This window comes from Arachis hypogaea, chromosome 9 (assembly GCF_003086295.3).
Source record: "Arachis hypogaea cultivar Tifrunner chromosome 9, arahy.Tifrunner.gnm2.J5K5, whole genome shotgun sequence".
Lineage (NCBI taxonomy): Eukaryota > Viridiplantae > Streptophyta > Magnoliopsida > Fabales > Fabaceae > Arachis > Arachis hypogaea.
The window spans coordinates 23,862,340-23,886,510 of record NC_092044.1 but is presented as its reverse complement, the minus strand read 5'-3'; the positions used below and the strand labels follow the sequence as shown (position 1 = coordinate 23,886,510).

The 24,171-nt window shown below is 39.1% G+C and overlaps 2 protein-coding genes and 1 non-coding gene across 4 annotated transcripts; all 3 read left to right on the top strand.

Moving 5' to 3' along the window:
* The first annotated feature begins 779 nt into the window (after positions 1 to 779).
* On the top strand, positions 780 to 6,139 carry LOC112710712 (rhodanese-like domain-containing protein 6). Of its 2 annotated transcripts, none has more exons than XM_025763092.3 (9): positions 780 to 1,068; positions 1,187 to 1,351; positions 2,407 to 2,512; positions 2,717 to 2,897; positions 3,060 to 3,141; positions 3,466 to 3,548; positions 4,238 to 4,370; positions 4,780 to 4,945; positions 5,161 to 6,139. In XM_025763092.3, exons 1-9 carry the CDS (start codon positions 907 to 909, stop codon positions 5,907 to 5,909), a joined length of 1,827 nt encoding a protein of 608 aa, XP_025618877.1. In that variant the 5' UTR covers positions 780 to 906; the 3' UTR covers positions 5,910 to 6,139. The 2 variants fall into 2 exon arrangements, with proteins under 2 accessions (XP_025618877.1, XP_025618878.1); XM_025763093.3 differs by having other exon boundaries at positions 4,780 to 4,950.
* A 10,645-nt stretch (positions 6,140 to 16,784) lies between these two features.
* On the top strand, positions 16,785 to 16,892 carry LOC112714060 (small nucleolar RNA R71). The gene has a single exon (XR_003159016.1). It is a non-coding gene; the product is annotated as a small nucleolar RNA R71 (small nucleolar RNA).
* Positions 16,893 to 22,883: 5,991 nt separating this feature from the next.
* LOC140175089 (uncharacterized) lies at positions 22,884 to 23,342 on the top strand. The gene has a single exon (XM_072202003.1). It carries the CDS (start codon positions 22,884 to 22,886, stop codon positions 23,340 to 23,342), a length of 459 nt encoding a protein of 152 aa, XP_072058104.1.
* The last annotated feature ends 829 nt before the right edge of the window (positions 23,343 to 24,171 follow it).

The following is a 24,171-nucleotide window of genomic DNA, read 5'->3' as shown; positions in this document are numbered from 1 at the left end:
TCGTGACCCACGTTTGCCCCCTGTATCTATCTCCGTTAACGGAGATCTGATGTGGCACGTTAAGTTGACAAAGTATGTATCCACGTGACACCCAACTTGCCAGAATGGATGGTGATGAGTGAATGACGTGGCAGAAGTTGAATGAACTTAATTTCTCCAAGAAAGTCTCGAACATATTGGGAAAAGAGGGTTGCAAATTGAGTTCATTCAACTTTTATCACATCATTCATTCATCACACATCCATTCTAGCAAATTGGGTGGCACGTGGATACACACTCTATCAACTTAACGTGTCACATCAGATCTCCGTTAACAAAGATAGATACAGGGGCAAGCGTAGGGCATAATCCAATATTTGGAGGTGTTAATTGAGTAACTATAAATTCGGGGGTCGAAATTGAGGCCGGTCAAAAATTTCAGGGGTCAAAATAGGTTTCAACTCGCCGGGGATGAGAGAAAAAGGTATAGTAAGTATTGGGGAAGGGGAAGGGGAAGGGGAAGGGGAGGGGAGGCTCTGTTTTTTTTTTTTTTTTTGTATAATACAAAACGACGTTGTTTCAATGTTTCGATGAACGGAAAATGTTTTAGGGACTAGTATGATTCTCGCAGTACAAATTTTAGAATAAAATGAGTAATTATTAATTTTAGGAACTACTTTAAAATTTAAGTGTAATTTTAGAGACTACTTTAAAATTTAGTTTTTTTTTTCATTATTTGCAAAGTATTTTTTTACGGGTATAGTCGATAGTCATTGGCTCTAAGTCTTCAAGAGGGGTCGAACTAGCTGGTGTCTTAAGGTCAAGTTTGGGTTAAACTAAATCCGACCCATTTTGGCATCTAACTCAAACTAGCATCCGGCTTAGAGGTGCAGTGGTGTAAAACACCAAAACATAAACCCTTAAAGCATGTCGGACACCGAAGGCATAGACCAATACGGCGTGCTCCTCTACTACAAGTATGCCCACATCCCCAACCTCGACGACCTCCTCTCCTTCTATCACTCCAACTGCTCCCAACTCTCCCTCCTCGGCCGCGTTCGCCTCTCTTCCCGCGGCGTCAATGTTACTGTAACTAACTAACTCAGCCACTCTTCTTCAATGCCAGTGCTCTCTCTTTCTTTTTCCCTTTCCGAAACTGAACTTCGTTTTATTTATTTATTTATTTTTTCGATTTGTTTTGGGATAGGTTGGTGGGAAATTGTCGTGCTTGGAGAGCCACATTGAAGCCCTCAAGGCCAAGGACTGTGTGTTCGAAGGGACCGATTTCAAGCTTGCTACTTGTGACGAGCCGCTAAACGATAGGGTCGCCGAGGAGTGTGGATTCACTTCTCTTTCCATTCGAATCGTCGAGGTCATTCTCTTTTTCATACATTTTTCCCTTGTTTTTTCATTTTATATCGGAGTAAAGGCTTAAATTCTTCCCATACATTTTAGGCGGAAGTCAAATTGGTTCCCCGAATTATCCAATGCGGATCATGTTAGTCCCTAGCCAATTTTAGGTCTTTACGCCATTTGACCAAGGTTGATATCCACCACAAAACTTGGTCGTTTTGTTGCATCATTGCATCCTATGTGAAACTTAAGATTCAGATTGGTACAGATATAATCATTCATATTGCCTCCTTTTATAAGTTTAAGCTTTTGGGATAAGTGGTAAGAACTCTATGTCCGGAAGGTCAAGAATTCGATCTTGTTGAACCCCAAAATTGGAAAAAATAGCATAAGGCAAATAAAAAGAGGAAAAAGGCCTATGCGAAAATCAAGCAAACCCAAAAGAGGTCCTTGGTTGAGGGGAGAGTATTAGAGATATAACCATTCATGTTACCTCCTATCAACTTTTGAGATGAGTGGTTTTCATGACACAGATCAAAGGGCGTGGAAAATAGGTTAGAGAGCAATTCGATTTGATGGAAATCCGAGGGGCCGCTTTGATTCACGCTTATAATTTTCAATCCCAATAGGTGAATTATTGTTAGTGTTATTGGTCTTTGGAAATGATTATATACATATGAAAGAGTTGTGATATTTGAATGAGGCAAACTGATTGAGGTATCTAATCCAATTCAATGATCGAAAACAATTCATTGCATCAATGCTCAGATGCGCACACACATAGGTATTGATTATCTTTGCATAGTTGCACTTTTTATTTTGCTTTGTAGTGTTGAATTAGATATGTTGGCATAATTTGTTATCTGGGATTGTACTAGCATATTTAGCTATCTATTGTGGTGGAATGTAATCAACATTTTTAGTTTGCATTTGGGACCTCACTTTCGGTATTTTGATTCTTTCCTCCTCTTTGGGTGCTGGAACATGTGCTTGGGCATCATGAATTGTTATTGCCATGCTAATTGCTAGTTAGGTTCAGCACATCTCAGTGATATATGTCTGCTTTGTTTATAGGAACTAGTTACTCTCAGTTCTCATCCCTTGTTAAAGTCACCGGAGATTTCAAATGCTGGAAGACATCTTTCAGCATCTGAGTTTCATTCTTCCCTTCAAAATGCTGGTAAGTTTCTATAACTTGCTTACGTTGATGTATATCTTTTCGATTTGTTATCTTGGATCAAATTAGGTTGCCTTCCCGAACACCTTCCCTCCTTCTTTTTGCTTATTTGCTTATTTTTTTCGTTTGATTTTAACTTTACTGTGTGGTTCTACGACTGCAATTGAATTTGAGGTTTCTATTTGTATAATCTTGGTTATTTTTTAGATCAGAAGAGTCAAGGAAACGGCCTTGTGTTACTTGATGCAAGGAATCTGTATGAAACAAGAATCGGGAAATTCCATGCACCAAATGTCGAAACTTTGGATCCACAAGTTAGGCAGTATAGTGATTTATCCTCGTGGATAGATGATAATAGTGAGCAGCTGAAAGGAAAACATGTCCTTATGTAAGTTATCTTACTCTTTATTTTGGGTTATTCAACATTCCCTTGTAGCATTTTGTTATTGCCTGGTAAATATCTATTGTTGGTTTGCAGGCTGGAGGTAGTAGTTTTCATGCAACTTTCATTTTTGAACTTGACAATGGTGTTTTCTTATTTTATTTATAGGTATTGTACTGGAGGAATCAGGTGTGAAATGGCATCTGCGTATATTAAGTCAAAAGGTGCTGGCTTTGAGAATGTGTTTCAGGTAAACAACGGAACTTTTGTTATCTTTATTCCTTTTTGTGTTACCCTGTTTTGAAATGGGATAAAATTTAGTAATGTCTCATGGGTTAGTATCATGTAGTTTGTGTGTAAACTAGTATGTTTATTGTTTATTAACTGGTCATATTGGCACAACCTTATAAATGATCCTCTTAATTCTTAAGGAATTGGGTGGTGTTGTGCAATGAAGCATGAGAATTGTTAAGAGTGTGAAAATCTTCTGGGAGTGTATCCTTTTGCAGAAACATGTCATAAACATGGCAAGTTTTTATTTTTGCTGATCAGTTGTGTTTTGGATTAATTGCAGTTGTTTGGTGGTATCCAACGGTATTTGGAGCAATTCCCAGATGGTGGTTTTTTCAAGGGGAAAAATTTTGTGTTTGATCACCGGTATGTTTTTTCAAATGTCAGATTGCGTTTAGGCACTGGTTCATGAGTATCTTGTAATCCTGTGTTGTAATTTGGAGTATCACCAAGACATCAGACCATTAATCGTTAATAAAGGTTATAGTAGTAGGTTTACCAAGACACAAATTTAAAATAGTAGGTGTTTTTGGGAATGTTTAAAGACTACAGCTTCAAGTGGAATTATGGAAGAAACTCTAGATCCTATAATCCAAGCAATTTGTTTTTGGATTAAAGATACTGAGCCATATATCTTTCAGTTGCTTTTGTAGACTGGGTTTTTGATGCAGCTGTTTATAATATATTATTCAATTAACTGGACTTAACCAAATAAGCAATTTGGTCCTTGACAGTAAAGTTTTTGAAGGCTGGTCCATGATTTTTTATGGCTCTCTTTTTCGATATTGCTATGCTTATCATAAAAGAAGTTAATTTGATTGAATCATCAATTCATTATTTAGCTATGAACACCATGGTGGTTTTATTAATTTCACCATTTTATTGTTGCTATTTTTGTTGTTGCTGCTTGAGCTTTTCTCTTCATTGCCTAGGTCTTGATTTAGATTATCCAGTGAAGAGTTTGTGTTCTGTAATCTTGAAAGATGGTCAAATTTGGGATATTGTTGTTTGTGAAAATATTGAATAATCCCTGATTTTTTCTTCCATGGCTGCAGGATTTCTGTAGGAAGTTCAGATACTAATGTTCTTGGTACATGCCTTATCTGTCATCGTTCATTTGATGATTATTCTTCACGCTGCCGATGTACTTATTGTAGAATGCTTGTCTTAGTTTGTCATAATTGTCAGGTATGATCTGATAGCTTATCCATGCCAACATGTTAAGTTTGCAAACCTTCATTAACCTTAGCATTCTGTAGGACTTATGGAGCAGAGAGAAGTATAGGAATTGGTTATATACCACTGAATTAGTTGCTGGTTCTAATATCCCAAAAAGACTGATATTGTGGAGAACTGATACTGGAGATTCACTATATTATTTTCTGTTATATTGACTTGAAGCCTTTTTTGGTCTGTTTGTTGCTATAAATGTGAAAAAACACTTTCTGAGTCTTGTTCACAAGAATTATATTGCCGCTTTAGTCAAATGAATGTTTGACCCCTTGTTAACCGGAAAACAAGCAGCCCTTTAATTATTTTGGTTTCTGGGGTCTGTTTTCTCTTCTTGCCTCTGAATTCTGTTACTGTGATTCCCCAGAATGAAGCTGCATTGTATGTTTGTGAGTTGTGCCAGAAGCAGGGCAAATCTATTCAGTCAATGCAGTTAATTGATACTGGTGAATTGAAAACCCCATTGGAAGGTGCTGAGTTGCAAAATTCATCTTCAAATGCTACATTATCACCTCAAATGCCTAAGGGAGATGGTAAGGTCTGTGATCCATACGCATGAATTAGCCTTGCTTTCACAACTATTTTGTCATATTTTACATTAATATATAATTTTCATAGTTTGCTGAATTTTTATTTTAAAATTTGTTAACTACTTTTTTTTTTCTTTTTAAGTTTCTAAAGTCTAAAGATCTGGCAATATAAAATGTGCAGTTCTGAACATCCTAATGATTAATGAATAATGTTCCAGATGTCAGGTCCTCTAGAAAGCTTAGAATCTTATGCTTGCACGGGTTTCGGCAGAACGCTTCCAGTTTTAAGGGAAGAACATCGTCATTAGCAAAAAGACTAAAGAAAATTGCCGAATTTGTTTTCGTTGATGCACCTCATGAGTTGTCATTCATTTATCAAACAACTTTAGCCAAAGATGCGACTTGTGAATCATCTCCAATGCTGTCTAGTCCACCTCCACCTTTGGAGAATTGCAAGAAGAAATTTGCATGGTTAGTAGCTCCCAATTCCGATGGAAGTACTGATGTCAATTGGAAGATAGCAGAAGGCCCATTCGATCCACTTCAATACCAGCAACAAACTGAAGGATATGATACTTCCTTGTCACACTTGAAGAACGTTTTTTCCCAACAAGGGTCTTTTGACGGTATCTTGGGATTTTCACAGGGAGCTGCGATGGCGGCTTTAATCTCTGCGCAACAAGAACAACTAAAAGGTGAAATGGACTTCAAATTTGTAATAATATGCTCAGGCTTTGCTCTCAATGTAAAGGAGATGGAACGCGGCATCATCAAGTGCCCTTCTCTTCATATTTTCGGCAATGAACATGGTAAGGACAGGCAGATAGCCAACCAAGCAAGCAAGGAACTTGCTTCATTGTATGACGATGGTTGTTCTGTGATAATTGAACATGATTGTGGTCACATAATTCCTACTCGATCGCCATATATTGATGAGATAAAGGGTTTCCTTGGGCGTTTTCTGTAAGAGGTTATCGAGTAAAATCTATAGTTTTTGATACAAGTGAAACCTTGCAACTTTGCTTTATTGTATTATCTGTGTGTTCTGTATACCATTTTTGCTCCATGATGATGCAATTGGCTTGCTTCTTGTTATGTATTCAAAAAACCATTCTGTATACCTAAAGATTTTTCGTAGTAGAATGGCAGGAGGCTATTCACAGTTCACACTGGCATTTACCTCCTCATCAAGATAAAGGGATATTATTATTATTATTATTATTATTATTATTATTATTATTATTTAGTAGGAGGAGGAAATTTTATGGTATTGTGATTTGTGACCGTAGAACATAATATGGAGGATGAGTGTAAAATTATGCACAGTGGAAAAAAATATAAGTGAAAAGGAAAAAAATAAATACAAATTGTGAATTTACGTTCCTTTTAACCAATATGTGCTATCCATTTTATTTACTAATGTATTCTACTATTACAATCATACTACATGACCAACCCATTTGGGTGTGTGGTATATCATTTCCCTTCATCAATAGTGAATATTTTAGAGCTCATCTCTGTATCACATAATTTGACCAAAATTTTAAGTCTAGCCACGAATATCTTAACCATTTATCGTAGGCAACTACTTAACTGAAGATGGCAAAAATATTTTATAAAAATGTTTTGTTTAAAAGTGTGATTTATTTATTTAGCTACACTTTAAACAAAGACAATATTTTTATAAATATCAAAATTTAACTTTACAATCTATCATCCAAAAATAAAAAAAAATATTATTTTCACATGAAGATAATTATAAAATCTTTATTGTAGTATCTACCTTTATCTTATAAATACTAAAGTTATAAATGCTATACAAGATAAAAGAGTTTGCAATTGGGTACATGCTTAACTTGTCTCTTCACCAGAAATTATTTTTAATATAGAAGTAGAGAAGATGTTTTGTTTGAATATTGACATTTAAAGTGTATTACACTATTGAGAGTGTAAAGTGTGATCTCTAACTTTTTATTGTTCTCTCTTTTATATTTATTTTTAGTCTCACTTATAAAATTAATGGTGAAAGATCACATTTTACTCTCTTAATTGTTAAAAAAATTGAGAGGATCTATTTCCACACACCCCCTACGTGGTTCAACACGCCCCTGCGTATTGTCTGAGATGTTGCTACGTGTTCAACACGCCTCCACGTGTTGCAACACGCCTCCCTATGTGTTGACTTCTCACCTACGAAATCCACCTATTTGCAATTACACCCAATAATCCTATTTCTAACAAAAATACCAATATCTTTTTCATATAGAAAAAAATTAGTAATCTCTTCACTTTCTTGTCATAATTAATTTCCTTCCCCCTTGCACGGTTCTTTTTCCAGTTGGTTGTGGCTATCACCTACCGGTATCAGCAATCTCACTCTTTGTGTTACCAACTAGTTAAAGTTCAAACTTCAAATGTCAGTTTTTAGATCATTAATTTTTACTTCACATTACTTGATATATATATTTGCCATTTCTTTTTATTATATATTCTTTAACTATTTTGTGCTAATAATTAATATGAAAATGAATCATTCTTCCTTCCTCCTTCATGATGCACAGGAAAGCAGAGGTGAAATTAAGAAATGGAAGTGAGTAACAAATACATAGTGATAAAGCATCACTTCGAAGATTTACCAAAAGAGTCAGATTTTGAGATAAAAATAGAGACTTTAGGTTTGTCAGTAGAAGAAGGAAGTGATGATATAACAATGAAAAATATGTATATCTCTATTGACCCATATCAGATTAACCGCATGAAGAGCTTTAGCGCTTCCCAAGATGCTATCAGCTATTCCCCCCGCATACAAGGTACTTATTATCTTTTGTACATAAAATTGATGCTCCTTCGTTTTAAGATAATTATTTTGTTTGACTATAATGGGTAAACCTAACACTATGTTTAGGAGATTAAAAATAGAGAGAAAAGTGAGATGAAAATGTGACCTCTGATTAGGATAGGAGTAAAAACAGACTAGGTTAGCCTTGTAATATGGTTAGTTGCTCTATAGTTTGTTACAAGCTTAATAAGGAAAAAAAATGCAGCAACAGTAGCAATAAAAGAATGATGATGAGGAGAAAACACACGAAAAAGAAGGAATGTGAAGAATAAGAAGAAAAAGGAGAAGGAGGAGGAGAAGAAGGAGGAGAAGGAGAAGAAGGAACGCGAAAAAAAGAAGACACAACGACAACGATAACTTAAAGTCCGTGTGCATATAATCACGCTTTTTAGTGAGAGTGATTTTTAGGCTATATTTGGTTGGAAGGAAAGAAATAGAGATGGAGGAAATAGAAAGAAAAGAAAGGAAAGAAAAGAAATTGAGTGAATTTTCATTTTTCTTATATGTGTTTTGATGAAAGGAAAATAAGAAGGAAAGAAATGTTATAAAAAGACAATTTTATCCTTATATTATAAATGATATAGAAAAAAGTAAAGAGATAATATTGGAAGTAGAGAGAGATTTAGTTTTATCTTTATTTTCTCTCCATTGTTGGAGGAAAAAAAAATTGGTGGGTCCCACCAATATTTTTCCATCCATTTTCCTTCCTTTCCCATTTCTCTTTTCAACCAAACAAGGAAAAATAACTATTTTCCTTCTTGTTTCTTTCCTTCCTTTTTCCTTTCTCCCATTTTCACCTCAAACAAACTTGGTTGAACTTAGATGGCAATAATACTTAAATGTGTAGCAGCTCTGATATGTTAATTATATAAATTATAACTTTTTTAAATGTCAATAACAATAGTTAAACATTCGAATTAATTAAAATATGCAAAATTATTTGTAACAAAGACACGGCTAAACTCGGCTAAAAACCATATAATTCGGATACACCCAAAGACACGGAAAAGCCAAATCGAACTCAGATAGACGTTGCCAACATCTCTACTGTTATCAACAAACAGAAGAAAATCTCGGAACGCCATGCATCATCTGTCTATATAAACAGGCGAACCCAACTCAATAAATCAGGTCACAAAACTCATTCTCATTTACTTTTCTTACTCCCATATATTCTTGTTCTCTTACTTGAGCGTCAGAGTACTTTTTGTAGGTGCTCCCGCCGCGGTGTTCATCTTCAGCTGACGTATACCTCTCCAGTCTGAACATAATCGCTAAGTAGGAGGAGTCGCTATACCTCGGCAGTAATAGGACGGAACATTTGGCGCCCACCGTGGGGCCGAAAAAGTTATTTTAACCCCACTATTTCTCTATATCGCACTGTGTATTTCTTTTCCATGCAGGGTTACCTGACCTTCGAGCATGGCCGACAATGGAATTCACCAACTCACCCAGGCCGAACTCATCGCCCAGATGGCCAAGCTACAAGCAAAAGTCAAAAGACTTGGCGAACTATCCACCCAAAATAATGACAGCAAACGTGAAGAGAACAGTTCTAAAGGAAAAGGCAACACAGACCTACTAAGCGTGGACCCGCCAAGGGAGAAACTGACCTTAGACAACCCATTTTCTGAGGAGATCACCAATTATCAGATGCCAAAACATTTCACACTACCTTCTTCACTCAAGCCATATAAGGGGATTGGTGACCCCCGGGCTCATATTAAGAAATTTCAATCTATGATGTTCTTTAACGGCCCTAATAACGAACCTGTTCTTTGCAGAGCTTTTCCTACTTACCTCGACGGTGCTGCTCTACTTTGGTTTTCAAAATTACCTGAAGGATCAATCTCCTCTTTCGAGGAACTGGCAAAATCCTTCATAGGCTACTTCGCTGCAGCACGGATATATGTACATGGATCAGACTACCTCAGCACCATCCGCCAAGGTCCTCATGAAAGTTTGAAAGACTATCTGACCAGATTCGTCGATGCAACAATGGAGATACCCGATCTAAATCGCGCCGTCCACTTGCATGCCTTAAAGGCTGGGCGCTGACCCGGAAAATTCAGCGAAACAATCGCGGTAACTAAGCCAAAGACACTAGAAGAATTCCGAGAAAGGGCGGCAGGACAGATGGAGATTGAAGAACTCCGCGAAGCTGAAAGAACAGAGAAAAAACAACCAAAAAAAGAGGATGACAGAGCCACAAGGTTGGCAAATGTCAAAGACTCTAGAAAGCCCTTCAGACTGACCCCAAAATTTGTCAACTACACCAAATTCAACATAAAGAGGGAAAAGATAATTAGAGAAATCCTCAACGCCAAGATCGTAAAACCACCAGCGAGGGCAGGAAGCTATCAAGATCAGCGCTTTATCGATAAAAGCAAACACTGTGCGTTCCATCAGAAGTATGGACATACAACTGATAAGTACATGATAGCCAAAGATCTGCTAGAAAGATTGGCTCGGCAGGGCCTCCTCGACAAATACATCGAAGGGAGGAAGCACAAAGAAGATAACAAGGACTGAGATTCACGTCGTCAAGCTTCAGTGCACGAGGAAAACAACAAATGGTCAAAACCCACCCAAAAGCATTATAAACTGTATATCCGGAGGATTCGCCGGAGGAGGTGAGACAACTTCGGCTCGACAACAAAGCTACCACGTAATATTGGCAATCGAAGGAGCAACACCCCAAAAAACCAAAGGCATACCCGATCTCCACATCACCTTCAGCCAGGAGGATATACGCTCGGTGGGGCACGAAATTGTGATCATCAATGGCGCCATCAACATGGTACGCACAATTGCAATCTCAACTCTTTATCACAACTTCACACAACTAACCAGCAAGTGCACTGGGTCGTCCAAGTAATAAACCTTACGCGAGTAAGGGTCGATCCCCCGGAGATTGTTGGTATGAAACAAGCTATGGTCATCTTGTAAATCTCAGTCAGGCAGACTCAAATGGTTATGGATGATTTATGAATAAAGCATAAAATAAAGATAGAGATACTTATGTAATTCATTGGTGAGAAATTCAGATAAGTGTATGGAGATACTTTGTCCCTTCCGTCTCTCTGCTTTCCTACTGTCTTCATCCAATCCTTCTCACTCTTTTCCATGGCAAGCTGTATGTTGGGCATCACCGTTGTCAATGGCTACAGTCCCGTCCTCTCAGTGAAAATGTTCAACGCGCTCTGTCACAGCACGGCTATTTAGTTGTCGATTCTTGATCATGTCGGAATAGAATCCAGTGATTCTTTTGCGTCTGTCACTAACGCCCCACAATCGCGAGTTTGAAGCTCGTCATAGTCATTCAATCCTTGAATCCTACTCAGAATACCACAGATAAGGTTTAGACCTTCCGGATTCTCTTGAATGCCGCCATCAATTCTAGCTTATACCACGAAGATTCCGATTAAGGGATCCAAGAGATATCCACTCAATCTACGGTAGAACGGAGGTGGTTGTCAGGCACACGTTCATAGGTGAGAATGATGATGAGTGTCACAGATCATCACATTCATCAAGTTGAGGAACAAGTGATATCTTAGAATAAGAATAGGCTAAATTGAATAGAAGAACAATATTAATTGCATTAATACTCGAGGTACAGCAGAGCTCCACACCTTAATCTATGGTGTGTAGAAACTCCACTGTTGAAAATACATAAGAACAAGGTCTAGGCATGGCCGGGAGGCCAGCCCCCATAATCTAAGAACTAGACGTCCAAAGATGATCTAAGGATCTAAAGTGATCAAAAGATTCAAAGATCTAAAGATGAAAATACAATAGCAAAAGGTCCTATTTGTAGAGAACTAGTAGCCTAGGGTTTACAGAAATGAGTAAATGACATAAAAATCCACTTCCGGGCCCACTTGGTGTGTGCTTGGGATGAGAATTGAAGCATTTTCGTGTAGAGACTTTCCTTGGAGTTAAACGCCAGCTTTTGTGCCAGTTTCGGCGTTTAACTCCCATTCTTGTGCCAGTTCCAGCGTTTAACGCAGGGCAGTTTTGAGCTGATTTGGAATGCCAGTTTGGACCATCAAATCTCGAGCAAAGTATGGACTATTATATATTTCTGGAAAGCCCAGGATGTCTACTTTCCAACGCAGTTGAGAGCGCGCCAATTAGGTTTCTGTAGCTCCAGAAAATTCACTTCGAGTGCAGGGAGGTCAAAATCCAACAGCATCTGCAGTCCTTTCTAGCCTCTGAATCAGATTTTTGCTCAAGTACCTCAATTTCAGCCAGAAAATTCCTGAAATCACAGAAAAATACACAAACTCATAGTAAAGTCCAGAAAAGTGAATTTTAACAAAAAATAATAAAAATATAATAAAAACTAACTAAAATATACTAAAAACATACTAAAAACAATGCCAAAAAGCGTACAAATTATCCGCTCATCACAACACCAAACTTAAATTGTTGCTTGTCCCTAAGCAACTGAAAATCAAATAAGATAAAAAATAAGAGAATATGCAATGAATTCCAAAAACATCTATGAAGATCAGTATTAATTAGATGAGCGGGGCTTTTAGCTTTTTGCCTCTGAACAGTTTTGGCATCTCACTTTATCCTTTGAAATTCAGAATGATTGGCTTCTCTAGGAACTCAGAATCCAGATAGTGTTATTGATTCTTCTAGTTAAGTATGATGATTCTTGAACATAGCTACTTTATGAGTCTTGGCCGTGGCCTAAAGCACTCTGTCTTCCAGTATTACCACCGGATACATACATGCCACAGACACATAACTGGGTGAACCTTTTCAGATTGTGACTCAGCTTTGCTAGAGTCCCCAATTAGAGGTGTTCAGGGTTCTTAAGCACACTCTTTTTGCCTTGGATCACAACTTTATTATTTCTTTTTTTCTTTCTCTTTTCTTTCTTTTTTTTCGTTTTTTCTTTAATACACTGCTTTTTCTTGCTTCAAGAATCATTTTTTTATGATTTTTCAGATCCTCAGTAACATGTCTCCTTTTTCATCATTCTTTCAAGAGCCAACATTCATGAACAACAATTTCAAAAGACATATGCACTGTTCAAGCATACATTCAGAAGTCAAAGTATTACCACCACATCAAAATAATTAATCTGTTATAAAATTCAGAATTCATGCAATTCTTCTCTTTTTCAATTAAAAACATGTTTCATTTAAGAAAGGTGATGGATTCATAGGACATTCATAACTTTAAGGCATAGACACTAAGACACTAATGATCATAAGACACAAACATGGATAATCATAAGCATGAAAATTTCGAAAAACAGGAAAATAAAGAACAAGGAGATTAAAGAACGAGTCCACCTTAGTGATGGCGGCTTGTTCTTCCTCTTGAAGATCTTATGGAGTGCTTGAGCTCCTCAATGTCTCTTTCTTGCCTTTGTTGCTCCTCTCTCATGATTCTTTGATCTTCTCTAATTTCATGGAGGAGGATGGAATATTCTTGATGCTCCACCCTTAGTTGTCCCATGTTGGAACTCAACTCTCCTAGGGAGGTGTTGATTTGCTCCCAATAGTTTTGTGGAGGAAAGTGTATCCCTTGAGGCATCTCAGGGATTTCATGATGAGTGGGATCTCTTGTTTGCTCCATCCTTTTCATAGTGATGGGCTTGTCCTCATTAATGAGGGTGTCTCCCTCTATGTCAATTCCAACTGAATAACACAGGTGACAAATAACATGAGGAAAGGCTAACCTTGCCAAGGTAGAGGACTTGTCCGCCACCTTATAAAGTTCTTGGGCTATAACCTCATGAACTTCTACTTCTTCTCCAATCATGATGCTATGAATCATGATAGCCCGGTCTATAGTAACTTCGGACCGGTTGCTAGTGGGAATGATTGAGCGTTGGATAAACTCCAACCATCCCCTAGCCACGGGCTTGAGGTCATGCCTTCTCAGTTGAACCGGCTTCCCTCTTGAATCTCTCTTCCATTGAGCGCCCTCTTCACAAATGTCTATGAGGACTTGGTCCAACCTTTGATCAAAGTTGACCCTTCTAGTGTAAGGGTGTTCATCTCCTTGCATCATGGGCAAGTTGAATGCCAACCTTACATTTTCCGGACTAAAATCTAAGCATTTCCCTGAACCATTGTAAGCCAATTCTTTGGGTCCGGGTTCACACTTTGATCATGGTTCTTGGTGATCCATGCATTAGCATAGAACTCTTGAACCATTAAGATTCCGACTTGTTGAATGGGGCTGGTAAGAACTTCCCAACCTCTCCTTCGGATCTCATGTCGGATCTCCGGATATTCACTCTTTTTGAGTTTGAAAGGGACCTCGGGGATCACCTTTTTCATGGCCACAACTTCATAGAAGTGGTCTTGATGCACCCTTGAGATGAATCTCTCCATCTCCCATGACTCGGAGGTGGAAGCTTTTGCCTTCCCTTTCCTCTTTCTAGAGGTTTCTCCGGCCTTAGGTGCCATAAATGGTTATGGAAAAACAAAAAGCAATGCTTTTACCACACCAAACTTAGAAGGTTTGCTCGTCCTCGAGCAAAAGAAGAAAGAAGAGAGTAGAAGAAGAAGAAATAAAGGAGATGGAGGAGGCTTTGTGGTTCGGCCAAGGGGGAGAAATAGTGTTTAGGTTGTGTGAAAATGAAGGAGTGAAGATGGGTTTATATAGGAGTGGAGAGGGGGTGTATGGTTCGGTCATGTGAGGATGGGTTGGGAGGGAAAGTGGTTTGAATTTGAATGGTGAGGTAGGTGGGGTTTTATGAAGGATGGATGTGGGTGGTGAAGAGAATAGTGGGATTTGATAGGTGAGGTGTTTTTGGGGAAGAGGTGTTGAGGTGATTGGTGAATGGGTGAAGAAGAGAGAGAGTGGTGGGGTAGGTGGGGATCCTGTAGGGTCCACAGATCCTGATGTGTCAAGGAAAATTCATCCCTGCACCAAGTGGCGAGCAAAAATGCTCTTTATGCCAATTCTGGCGTTAAACGCCGGGCTGGTGCCCATTTCTGGCGTTTAACGCCAACTTCTTGCCCTTTCCTGGCGTTTAACGCCAGTCTGGTGCCCCTTTCTGGCGTTAAACGCCCAGAATGGTGCCAGACTGGGCGTTAAACGCCCATTTGCTGCTCTTACTGGCGTTTAAACGCCAGCAAGTTTTCCTCCAGGGTGTGCTATTTTTCTTTCTATTTTTCATTCTGTTTTTGCTTTTTCAATTGATTTTGTAACTTCCCATGATCATCAACCTATAAAAACATAAAATAACAATGGAAAATAGATAAATATAACATTGGGTTGCCTCCCAACAAGCGCTTCTTTAATATCAGTAGCTTGACAGTGGGCTCTCATGGAGCCTCACAGATACTCAGAGCAATGTTGGGACCTCCCAACACCAAACTTAGAGTTTGAATGTGGGAGTTCAACACCAAACTTAGAAGTTGGTTGTGGCCTCCCAACACCAAACTTAGAGTTTGACTGTGGGGGCTCTGTTTGGCTCTGTTTTGAGAGAAGCTCTTCATGCTTCCTCTCCATGGTTATAGAGGGATATCCTTGAGCCTTAAACACAAGGGATTCTTCATTCACTTGAATGATCAATTCTCCTCTGTCAACATCAATCACAGCCTTTGCTGTGGCTAGGAAAGGTCTGCTAAGGATGATGGATTCATCCATGCACTTCCCAGTCTCTAGGACTATGAAATCAGCAGGGATGTAATGATCTTCAATCTTTACCAGAACATCCTCTACAAGTCCATAAGCTTGTTTTCTTGAATTGTCTGTCATCTCTAGTGAGATTCTTGCAGTTTGTACCTCAAAGATCCCTAGTTTCTCCATCACAGAGAGAGGCATGAGGTTTATGCTTGACCCTAGGTCACACAGAGCCTTCTTGAAGGTCATGGTGCCTACTGTACAAGGTATTGAGAACTTTCCAGGGTCCTGTCTCTTTTGAGGTAATCTCTGCCTAGACAAGTCATCCAGTTCTTTGGTGAGCAAAGGGGGTTCATCCTCCCAAGTCTCATTACCAAATAACTTGTCATTTAGCTTCATGATTGCTCCAAGGTACTTAGCAACTTGCTCTTCAGTGACATCTTCGTCCTCTTCAGAGGAAGAATACTCATCAGAGCTCATGAATGGCAGAAGTAAATCTAATGGAATCTCTATGGTCTCATTGTGAGCCTCAGATTCCCATGGTTCCTCATTAGAGAACTCATTAGAGGCCAGTGGACATCCATTGAGGCCTTCCTCAGTGGTGATCACTGCCTCTTCCTCCTCTCCAGGTTCGGCTATGTTGATGGCCTTGCACTCTCCTTTTGGATTCTCTTCTGTATTGCTTGGAAGAGTACTAGGAGGGAGTTCAGTAACTTTCTTACTCAGCTGACCCACTTGTGCCTCCAAGTTTCTAATGGAGTATCTTGTTTCAGTCATGAAACTTTGAGTGGTTTTGATTAGATCAGAGACCATGGTTGCTAAGTCAGAGTGGCTCTGCTTAGAATTCTCTGTCTGTTGTTGAGAAGATGATGGAAAAGGCTTGCCATTGCTAAACCTGTTTCTCCCACCATTATTGTTGTTGAAACCTTGTTGAGGTCTCTGTTGATCCTTCCATGAGAGATTTGGATGATTTCTCCATGAAGGATTATAGGTGTTTCCATAGGGTTCTCCCATGTAATTCACCTCTTCCATTGATGGGTTCTCAGGATCATAAGCTTCTTCTTCAGATGAAGCGTCCTTAGTACTGCCTGGTGCAGCTTGCATTCCAGACAGACTTTGAGAAATCATATTGACTTGCTGAGTCAGTATTTTGTTCTGAGCCAGTATGGCATTCAGAGTATCAATTTCAAGAACTCCTTTCTTCTGATTTTGTCCCATTGTTCACAGGATTCCTTTCAGAAGTGTACATGAATTGGTTATTTGCAACCATTTCAATGAGTTCCTGAGCTTCTGCAGGCGTCTTCTTCAAATGAAGAGATCCTCCAGCAGAGCTATCCAAGACATCTTGGACAATTCAGACAGACCATCATAGAAGATACCTATGATGCTCCACTCAGAAAGCATGTCAGAAGGACACTTTCTGATCAATTGTTTGTATCTTTCCCAAGCTTCATAGAGGGATTCACCTTCCTTCTGTCTGAAGATTTGGACTTCCACTCTAAGCTTACTCAATTTTTGAGGTGGAAAGAACTTTGCCAAGAAGGCATTGACTAGCTTTTCCCAAGAGTTCAGACTTTCTTTAGGTTGTGAGTCCAACCATATCCTAGCTCTGTCTCTTACAGCAAAAGGGAATAGCATAAGTCTGTAGACCTCAGGGTCAACCCCATTGGTCTTGACAGTGTCACAGATTTGTAAGAATTCAGCTAAAAACTGATGAGGATCTTCCAATGGAAGTCCATGGAACTTGCAATTCTGTTGCATTAGAGAAACTAATTGAGGCTTAAGCTCAAAGTTGTTTGCTCCAATGGCAAGGATAGTGATGCTTCTCCCATAGAAGTCGGGAGTAGGTGCAGTAAAGTCACCCAGCACCTTCCTTGCATTGTTGGCATTGTTGTTGTTTTTGGCTACCATGTCTTCTTCTTTGAAGAATTCTGTTAGGTCCTCTACAGAGAGTTGTGCTTTAGCTTCTCTTAGCTTTCGCTTCAAGGTCCTTTCAGGTTCAGGGTCAGCCTCAACAAGAATGCTTTTGTCTTTGCTCCTATTCATATGAAAGAGAAGAGAACAAGAAAATATGAAATCCTCTATGTCACAGTATAGAGATTCCTTGAGGTGTCAGAGGAAAAGAATAATAGAAGGAAGAGATAGAAGAATTCGAACTTATCAAGAAAGATGGAGTTCGAATTGTTGATAGTGGAGGAGTGTTAGTCCAAAAGTAGAAGGATGTGAGAAGAGGGGAAGAAATTTTCAAAAATAAATTAAAAATATTTTAAAAACATTTTGAAAATTGATTGATGATTTTCGAAAACTAAGATTGAGAAAGAAATAAAGTGATTTTGAAAAAGATTTTGAAATTGGAAGTTAAAGAGATATGATTTGAAAACTATTTTGAAAAAGATGTGATTAAAAAGATATGATTGAAAAGTTATGGTTTTAAAAATATATGATTGAAAAGATATGATTGAAAAAGATTTGATTTTGAAAAATTATGAAAACTTGAAAAGAAATTGCATTAAAAACAAAATCTTCCCTCTTGTGCCATCCTGGCGTTAAATGCCCAGAATGGTATCCATTCTGGCGTTTAACGCCCAAAATGCTACCCTTTTGGGCGTTAAACGCCCAGCCAGGCACCCTGGCTGGCATTTAAATGCCAGTTTTCCTTCCTCACTGGGCATTTTGAACGCCCAGCTTTTTCTGTGTAATTCCTCTGCTGTATGTTCTGAATCTTCAATTCTCTGTCTTATTGACTTGAAAAGACACAAATTAAAATTTTTTTGGATTTTTAATGATGAGAAATAATCAAAATGCAACTAAAAATCAAATAAACAATGCATGCAAGACACCAAACTTAGAAGTTTGTATCCTACTGACACTAACAAATGGAGAATGCATATGAGAAACAACAAAACACTCAAGACAAGAGAATTTAAAGATCAGAGCAAGTAAATCATCAAGAGCAACTTGAAGATCACTGAAGACACATGAGAAATGCAAGAGGAACAGAAACATGCAATTGACACCAAACTTAAAATGAGACACTAGGCTCAAACATAAAATATTTTTGGTTTTTATGATTTTGTAATTTTTTTTGTTTTTTCGAAAATTTATGTGGAAAACAAAATAAAGAGATTCAAAATTTTTAATAAGAATTCCAGGAATCATGCAATGTTAGTCTAAAGCTTCAGTCTAAAGAAATTAGACATGGCTAGCCAAGCTTCAGCAGGACATTGCATTCAAGAGCTAAATTGATGAAGATCAATCAGCTTTGGTGATGATAAGAACATCAACACTAGAATTCATTCTTAAAAATTCTGAAAAATACCTAATCTAAGCAACAAGATGAACCGTCAGTTGTCCAAACTCAAACAATCCCCGGCAACGGCGCCAAAAACTTGGTGCACGAAATTGTTATTATTAATGGCGCCATCAACATGGTACGCACAATTGCAATCTCAACTCTTTATCACAACTTCGCACAACTAACTAGTAAGTGCACTGGGTCGTCCATGTAATAAACCTTACGCGAGTAAGGGTCGATCCCACGGAGATTGTTGGTATGAAGCAAGCTATGGTCATCTTGTAAATCTCAGTCAGGCAGACTCAAACGGTTATGGATGATTTATGAATAAAGCATAAAACAAAGATAGAGATACTTATGTAATTCATTGGTGAGAATTTCAGATAAGCGTATGGAGATACTTTGTCCCTTCCGTCTCTCTGCTTTCCTACTGTCTTCATCCAATCCTTCTCACTCTTTTTCATGGCAAGCTGTATGTTGGGCATCACTGTTGTCAATGGCTACAGTCCCGTCCTCTCAGTGAAAATGTTCAGCGCGCTCTGTCACAGCACAGCTATTCAGCTGTCGGTTCTCGATCATGTCGGAATAGAATCCAGTGATTCTTTTGCGTCTGTCACTAACGCCCCACAATCGCGAGTTTGAAGCTCGTCACAGTCATTCAATCCTTGAATCCTACTCAGAATACCATAGACAAGGTTTAGACCTTCCGGATTCTCTTGAATGCCGCCATCAATTCTAGCTTATACCACGAAGATTCCGATTAAGGGATCCAAGAGATATCCACTCAATCTACGGTAGAACGGAGGTGGTTGTCAGGCACACGTTCATAGGTGAGAATGATGATGAGTGTCACGGATCATCACATTTATCAAGTTGAGAAACAAGTGATATCTTAGAATAAGAATAGGCTGAATTGAATAGAAGAACAATAGTAATTGCATTAATACTCGAGGTACAGCAGAGCTCCACACCTTAATCTATGGTGTGTAGAAACTCCACCGTTGAAAATACATAAGAACAAGGTCTAGGCATGGCCGGGAGGCCAGCCCCCATAATCTAAGAACTAGACGTCCAAAGATGATCTAAGGATCTAAAGTGATCAAAAGATTCAAAGATCTAAAGATGAAAATACAATAGCAAAAGGTCCTATTTGTAGAGAACTAGTAGCCTAGGGTTTATAGAAATGAGTAAATGACATAAAAATCCACTTCCGGGCCCACTTGGTGTGTGCTTGGGCTGAGCATTGAAGCATTTTCATGTAGAGACTTCCCTTGGAGTTAAACGCCAGCTTTTGTGCCAGTTTGGGCGTTTAACTCCCATTCTTGTGCCAGTTTCGGCGTTTAACGCCTGGCAGTTTTGAGCTGATTTGGAATGCCAGTTTGGGCCATCAAATCTCGAGCAAAGTATAGACTATTATATATTGTTGGAAAGTACAGGATGTCTACTTTCCAACGCAGTTGAGAGCGCGCCAATTGGGCTTCTGTAGCTCCAGAAAATCCACTTTGAGTGCAAGGAGGTCAGAATCCAACAGCATCTGCAGTCCTTTCCAGCCTCTGAATCAGATTTTTGCTCAGGTCCCTCAATTTCAGCCAGAAAATACCTGAAATCACAGAAAAACACACAAACTCATAGTAAAGTCCAGAAAAGTGAATTTTAACTAAAAACTAATAAAAATATAATAAAACTAACTAAAATATACTAAAAACATACTAAAAACAATGCCAAAAAGCGTACAAATTATCCGCTCATCACTCGGCAATACCAAACTTGGACGACCCAGTGGTAATTTCCATCCAAATAGGCAAGTTACTGGTAAGAAAAGTCCTTATGGACCCAGGTAGTAGTGCCGATGTTCTTTTTTATTCTACTTTCCAAAAAATGTAATTATTTGAAAAACTTATGCAACCCTCATCTGGAGAACTGGTAGGATTCTCCGGAGAAAGGGTCCCGATCAAAGGATACGTATGGTTAAAAACAATGATGGGAGAGGGATCACTGTCATGAACCATTGACATGCAATACTTAGTAGTTGACTGCCCAAGCCCTTACAATATTATTCTCTAAAGGCCTGCTCTGAACATGTTCAGGGCAGTAGTATTTACTTTTCATCTATGTGTTAAATTTCAGGCACAGGATGGCAGAATAGCTACAATCCACTCGGATTACCAACAAGGTCGGCATTGCTATAACGTAAGTCTGAAAATGTCGGCCGTAAAACAGGAGTATCACCAGGAAGTCAAAGCAGTTCATAGCGCGAACGAGGTGCTATCCCTAGCGGAGCTTGACCCCAGGGAAGACACCCAAGGAAGACCTCAGCCGGCGGACGAACTCGTGAAGATCCCGCTAACATCGAAACCAGGACAGTTCACATACATCGGCCAAGCACTCCAGGGACAACAAAGGACCGAACTCATAAGAGTACTGCAAGCAAATGCTGATCTCTTCGCCTGGACTCCAGCAGATATGCCAGGGATAGACCCTAACATTCTCTATCACAAACTTGCCACCAATAGAGCCATCTGACCTATAGCTCAGAAGAAGAGGAATCTTGGAATAGAGAAATCAGAGGCGGCCCTAGAAGAAACCAGAAAGCTTCTCAGTGCAAACTTCATTAAGGAAATCCGATTCACAACATGGCTATCTAACGTGGTAATGGTAAGAAAAAAATCAGGTAAATGGCACATGTGCGTTGACTTTACAAATTTGAACAAAGCATGCCCTAAAGATGCATACCCTTTGCCAAACATTGACAAGCTTGTAGACAACGCATCAGGTTTCAAAAGTTTGAGCTTCATGGATGTATACTCTGGCTACAACCAGATCCTTATGCATCCAGAAGACCAAAACAAAACAGCATTTATAATTGAAAATAGAAATTTTTGTTATAGAGTAATGCCATTTGGCCTAAAGAATGCAGGTGCAACCTACCAACGGCTGATGGACAAAGTATTCCGTCATCAAATAGGTCGAAACATGAAAATCTATGTGGATGATATGGTCGCCAAGACCACTCAAGAAAAGTCGCACTGCGATGACCTCAAAGAAATATTTGAACAAATTCGAGTATACAATATGAGACTCAACCCGGAGAAATGCACCTTTGGAGTTCAAGGAGACAAGTTTCTCGGATTCATGCTAACCTCAAGAGGAATTGAAGCAAACCCCGAAAAATGTGAGGCGATACTTAACATGGCAAGCCCGAGAACAATAAAAGAAGTTCAACAACTGGCAGGAAAAATAGCAGCACTATCACAGTTCCTACCAGCAGCATCAAGCCGATCATAAAATTTCTTCCAAATAATATAAAAAAACAAAATTTGAATGGATAGAAGAATGTGAGAAAGCATTCACCGAGCTCAAGACCATTTTGTCATCACCGCCCGTACTACAAAGACCAAAAATCGATAAACCTTTATATTTATATTTATCTATCTCTAACTGCTCTATAAGCTCGGCTCTAGTCATTGAGACAGGAAAAATACAACAACCAGTATACTTCGTCAGCCGAGTCATGCAAGCAACAGAGGAAAGATATCTGAGGATTGAACAACTAGCCCTAAAACTTGTAATAACTGCGAGAAGACTCAGGCACTACTTCCAAAGTCACACGATAATAGTAAGGACTAACCAACCATTAAGGCAAATACTGACAAAACTAGAATTGGCTGGGCGTCTAACCAAATAGCCTATCGAACTCTCGGAATTCGACATCCAATATCAACCAAGGACAGCCTTGAAAGCACAGATCCTGGCAGACTTCATCTCGGAATTGACCCCAGACGAGCTAAATAAAAATTGGGAACTACATGTTGATGGAGCATCCAGCCGAGGAGGAAGCGGAGCAGGAATAATCCTGAAAGAAGGAGACAAAGTAATAGCCAAGCAATCCCTCCAGTTCAACTTCCCAACTAGCAACAATCAGGCCGAATACGAAGCACTTATAGCAGGACTCAAGCTCACCCCTAAACCTCCAAGTACAAAGCCTGACGGCACATTGTGACTCTCTCCTAGTGCAACAAATTCGAGAAAAATTTCAGGTAAAAGATCCCTTGCTCGAACAATATTGGCTCGTAGCAAAGGATCTCATTTCAAAATTTAGCACATTTATTATTCTACATGTACATAGAGAAAAGAATCTCAGAGCAGACATATTATCCAAACTTGCATCCACTAGGGCAGATACACAAATATCAACATTATCAATGCTTACACTTACAAAACCTAGCATCAAACTATTATCTATAGCAAGTATTAACCGCCTCCAAGACTGGAGAACACCTTTTCTTGAGTACATCAACGCAGGTATCATACCCAAAGACGAGCTCAACCCGCAACACTTCAAGCGAAGAGCAAGTCTCTACACAAGTATCGCAGGAGAACTATACAGGCGTGGACTCTCACAACCATTACTAAAATGCCTAAACAAAGATGAGGCCAACTTGGTGATGGACGAAGTTCATGAAGGCGTATGTGGAAACCACATCGGGGGACAAGCTCTCGCAGCCAAGATTGTCCGAATAGGATATTATTGGCCGACCATAAAAAGGGATTGTATAACGAAGGTCAAAACATGTGACAAATGTCAGAAGTATGCCACCAACACTACAAAGCCTGCCGAGATATTACACAGCATTGAGGTAAGCTGGCCCTTCAACAGATAGGGCCTCGATATTCTCGGCCCATTCCCTATAGCACCAGGCCAGGTAAAATTTCTCCTAGTATCAATAGATTATTTTTCAAAATGGATAGAAGCACATCCGCTAGCAAGAATAACAGTCGAAAAGGTACGATCTTTTATTTGGAAAAACATAATATGCCGGTTTGGAATACCAAGGGAAATCATATCAGATAATGGTAGGCAATTCACAGATAACAAGCTCGGGTCATTTCTAAAAAGCTTCAATATACAGCATTATTTTAGCTCGGTCGAACACCCACAAACTAATGGGCAGGCCGAGGCTGCTAACCAAATTATATTGTAGGAAATGAAGAAAAAGCTCAAAATGCAAAAGGAGAATGGACAGAGCTGATCCCGGAAATATTATGGAGGTATAACACAACAATACATACCACCACAGGTAAAACACCCTTCAAACTAGTACATGGATTGAAAGCACTAATTCCTGTGGAGGTCGGAGTGCCCACCTTAAGAACCGAGCTATATGATGAACAGCATAACATAAACATGAGGAAGGACGAGCTTGATCTCGTCGAGGAGGAAAGAAACATTACGGCAATTAGACAAAGAGCCAGGAAACAATTGGCGGAGAGAAAACACAACAAGAAGGTCACTCCCAGAACATTTAGTGAGGGCGACCTAGTCCTCAGACGAACAGAAGAAGCGAGACGGCCTCCTTCGCATGGCAAGCTTGTCGCAAACTGGGAGGGACCATTCAGGGTAACGAAAGTACTCGGAATGGGGGCCTATCAACATCAAACACTACAAGGCAACCCACTATCGGGGAATTAGAATGTTTCTTCATTAAAAAT

Bases quoted from the DNA above. Each gene is read 5' to 3' on its own strand.
- LOC112710712 (XM_025763092.3), top strand. From the start codon at position 907: ATGTCGGACACCGAAGGCATAGACCAATACGGCGTGCTCCTCTACTAC. The intron at 1,352-2,406 runs GTCATTCTCTTT...CTTTGTTTATAG, and splicing joins TTTCCATTCGAATCGTCGAG to GAACTAGTTACTCTCAGTTC. The intron at 4,371-4,779 runs GTATGATCTGAT...GTGATTCCCCAG, and splicing joins TAGTTTGTCATAATTGTCAG to AATGAAGCTGCATTGTATGT.
- LOC140175089 (XM_072202003.1), top strand. From the start codon at position 22,884: ATGCTTACACTTACAAAACCTAGCATCAAACTATTATCTATAGCAAGT.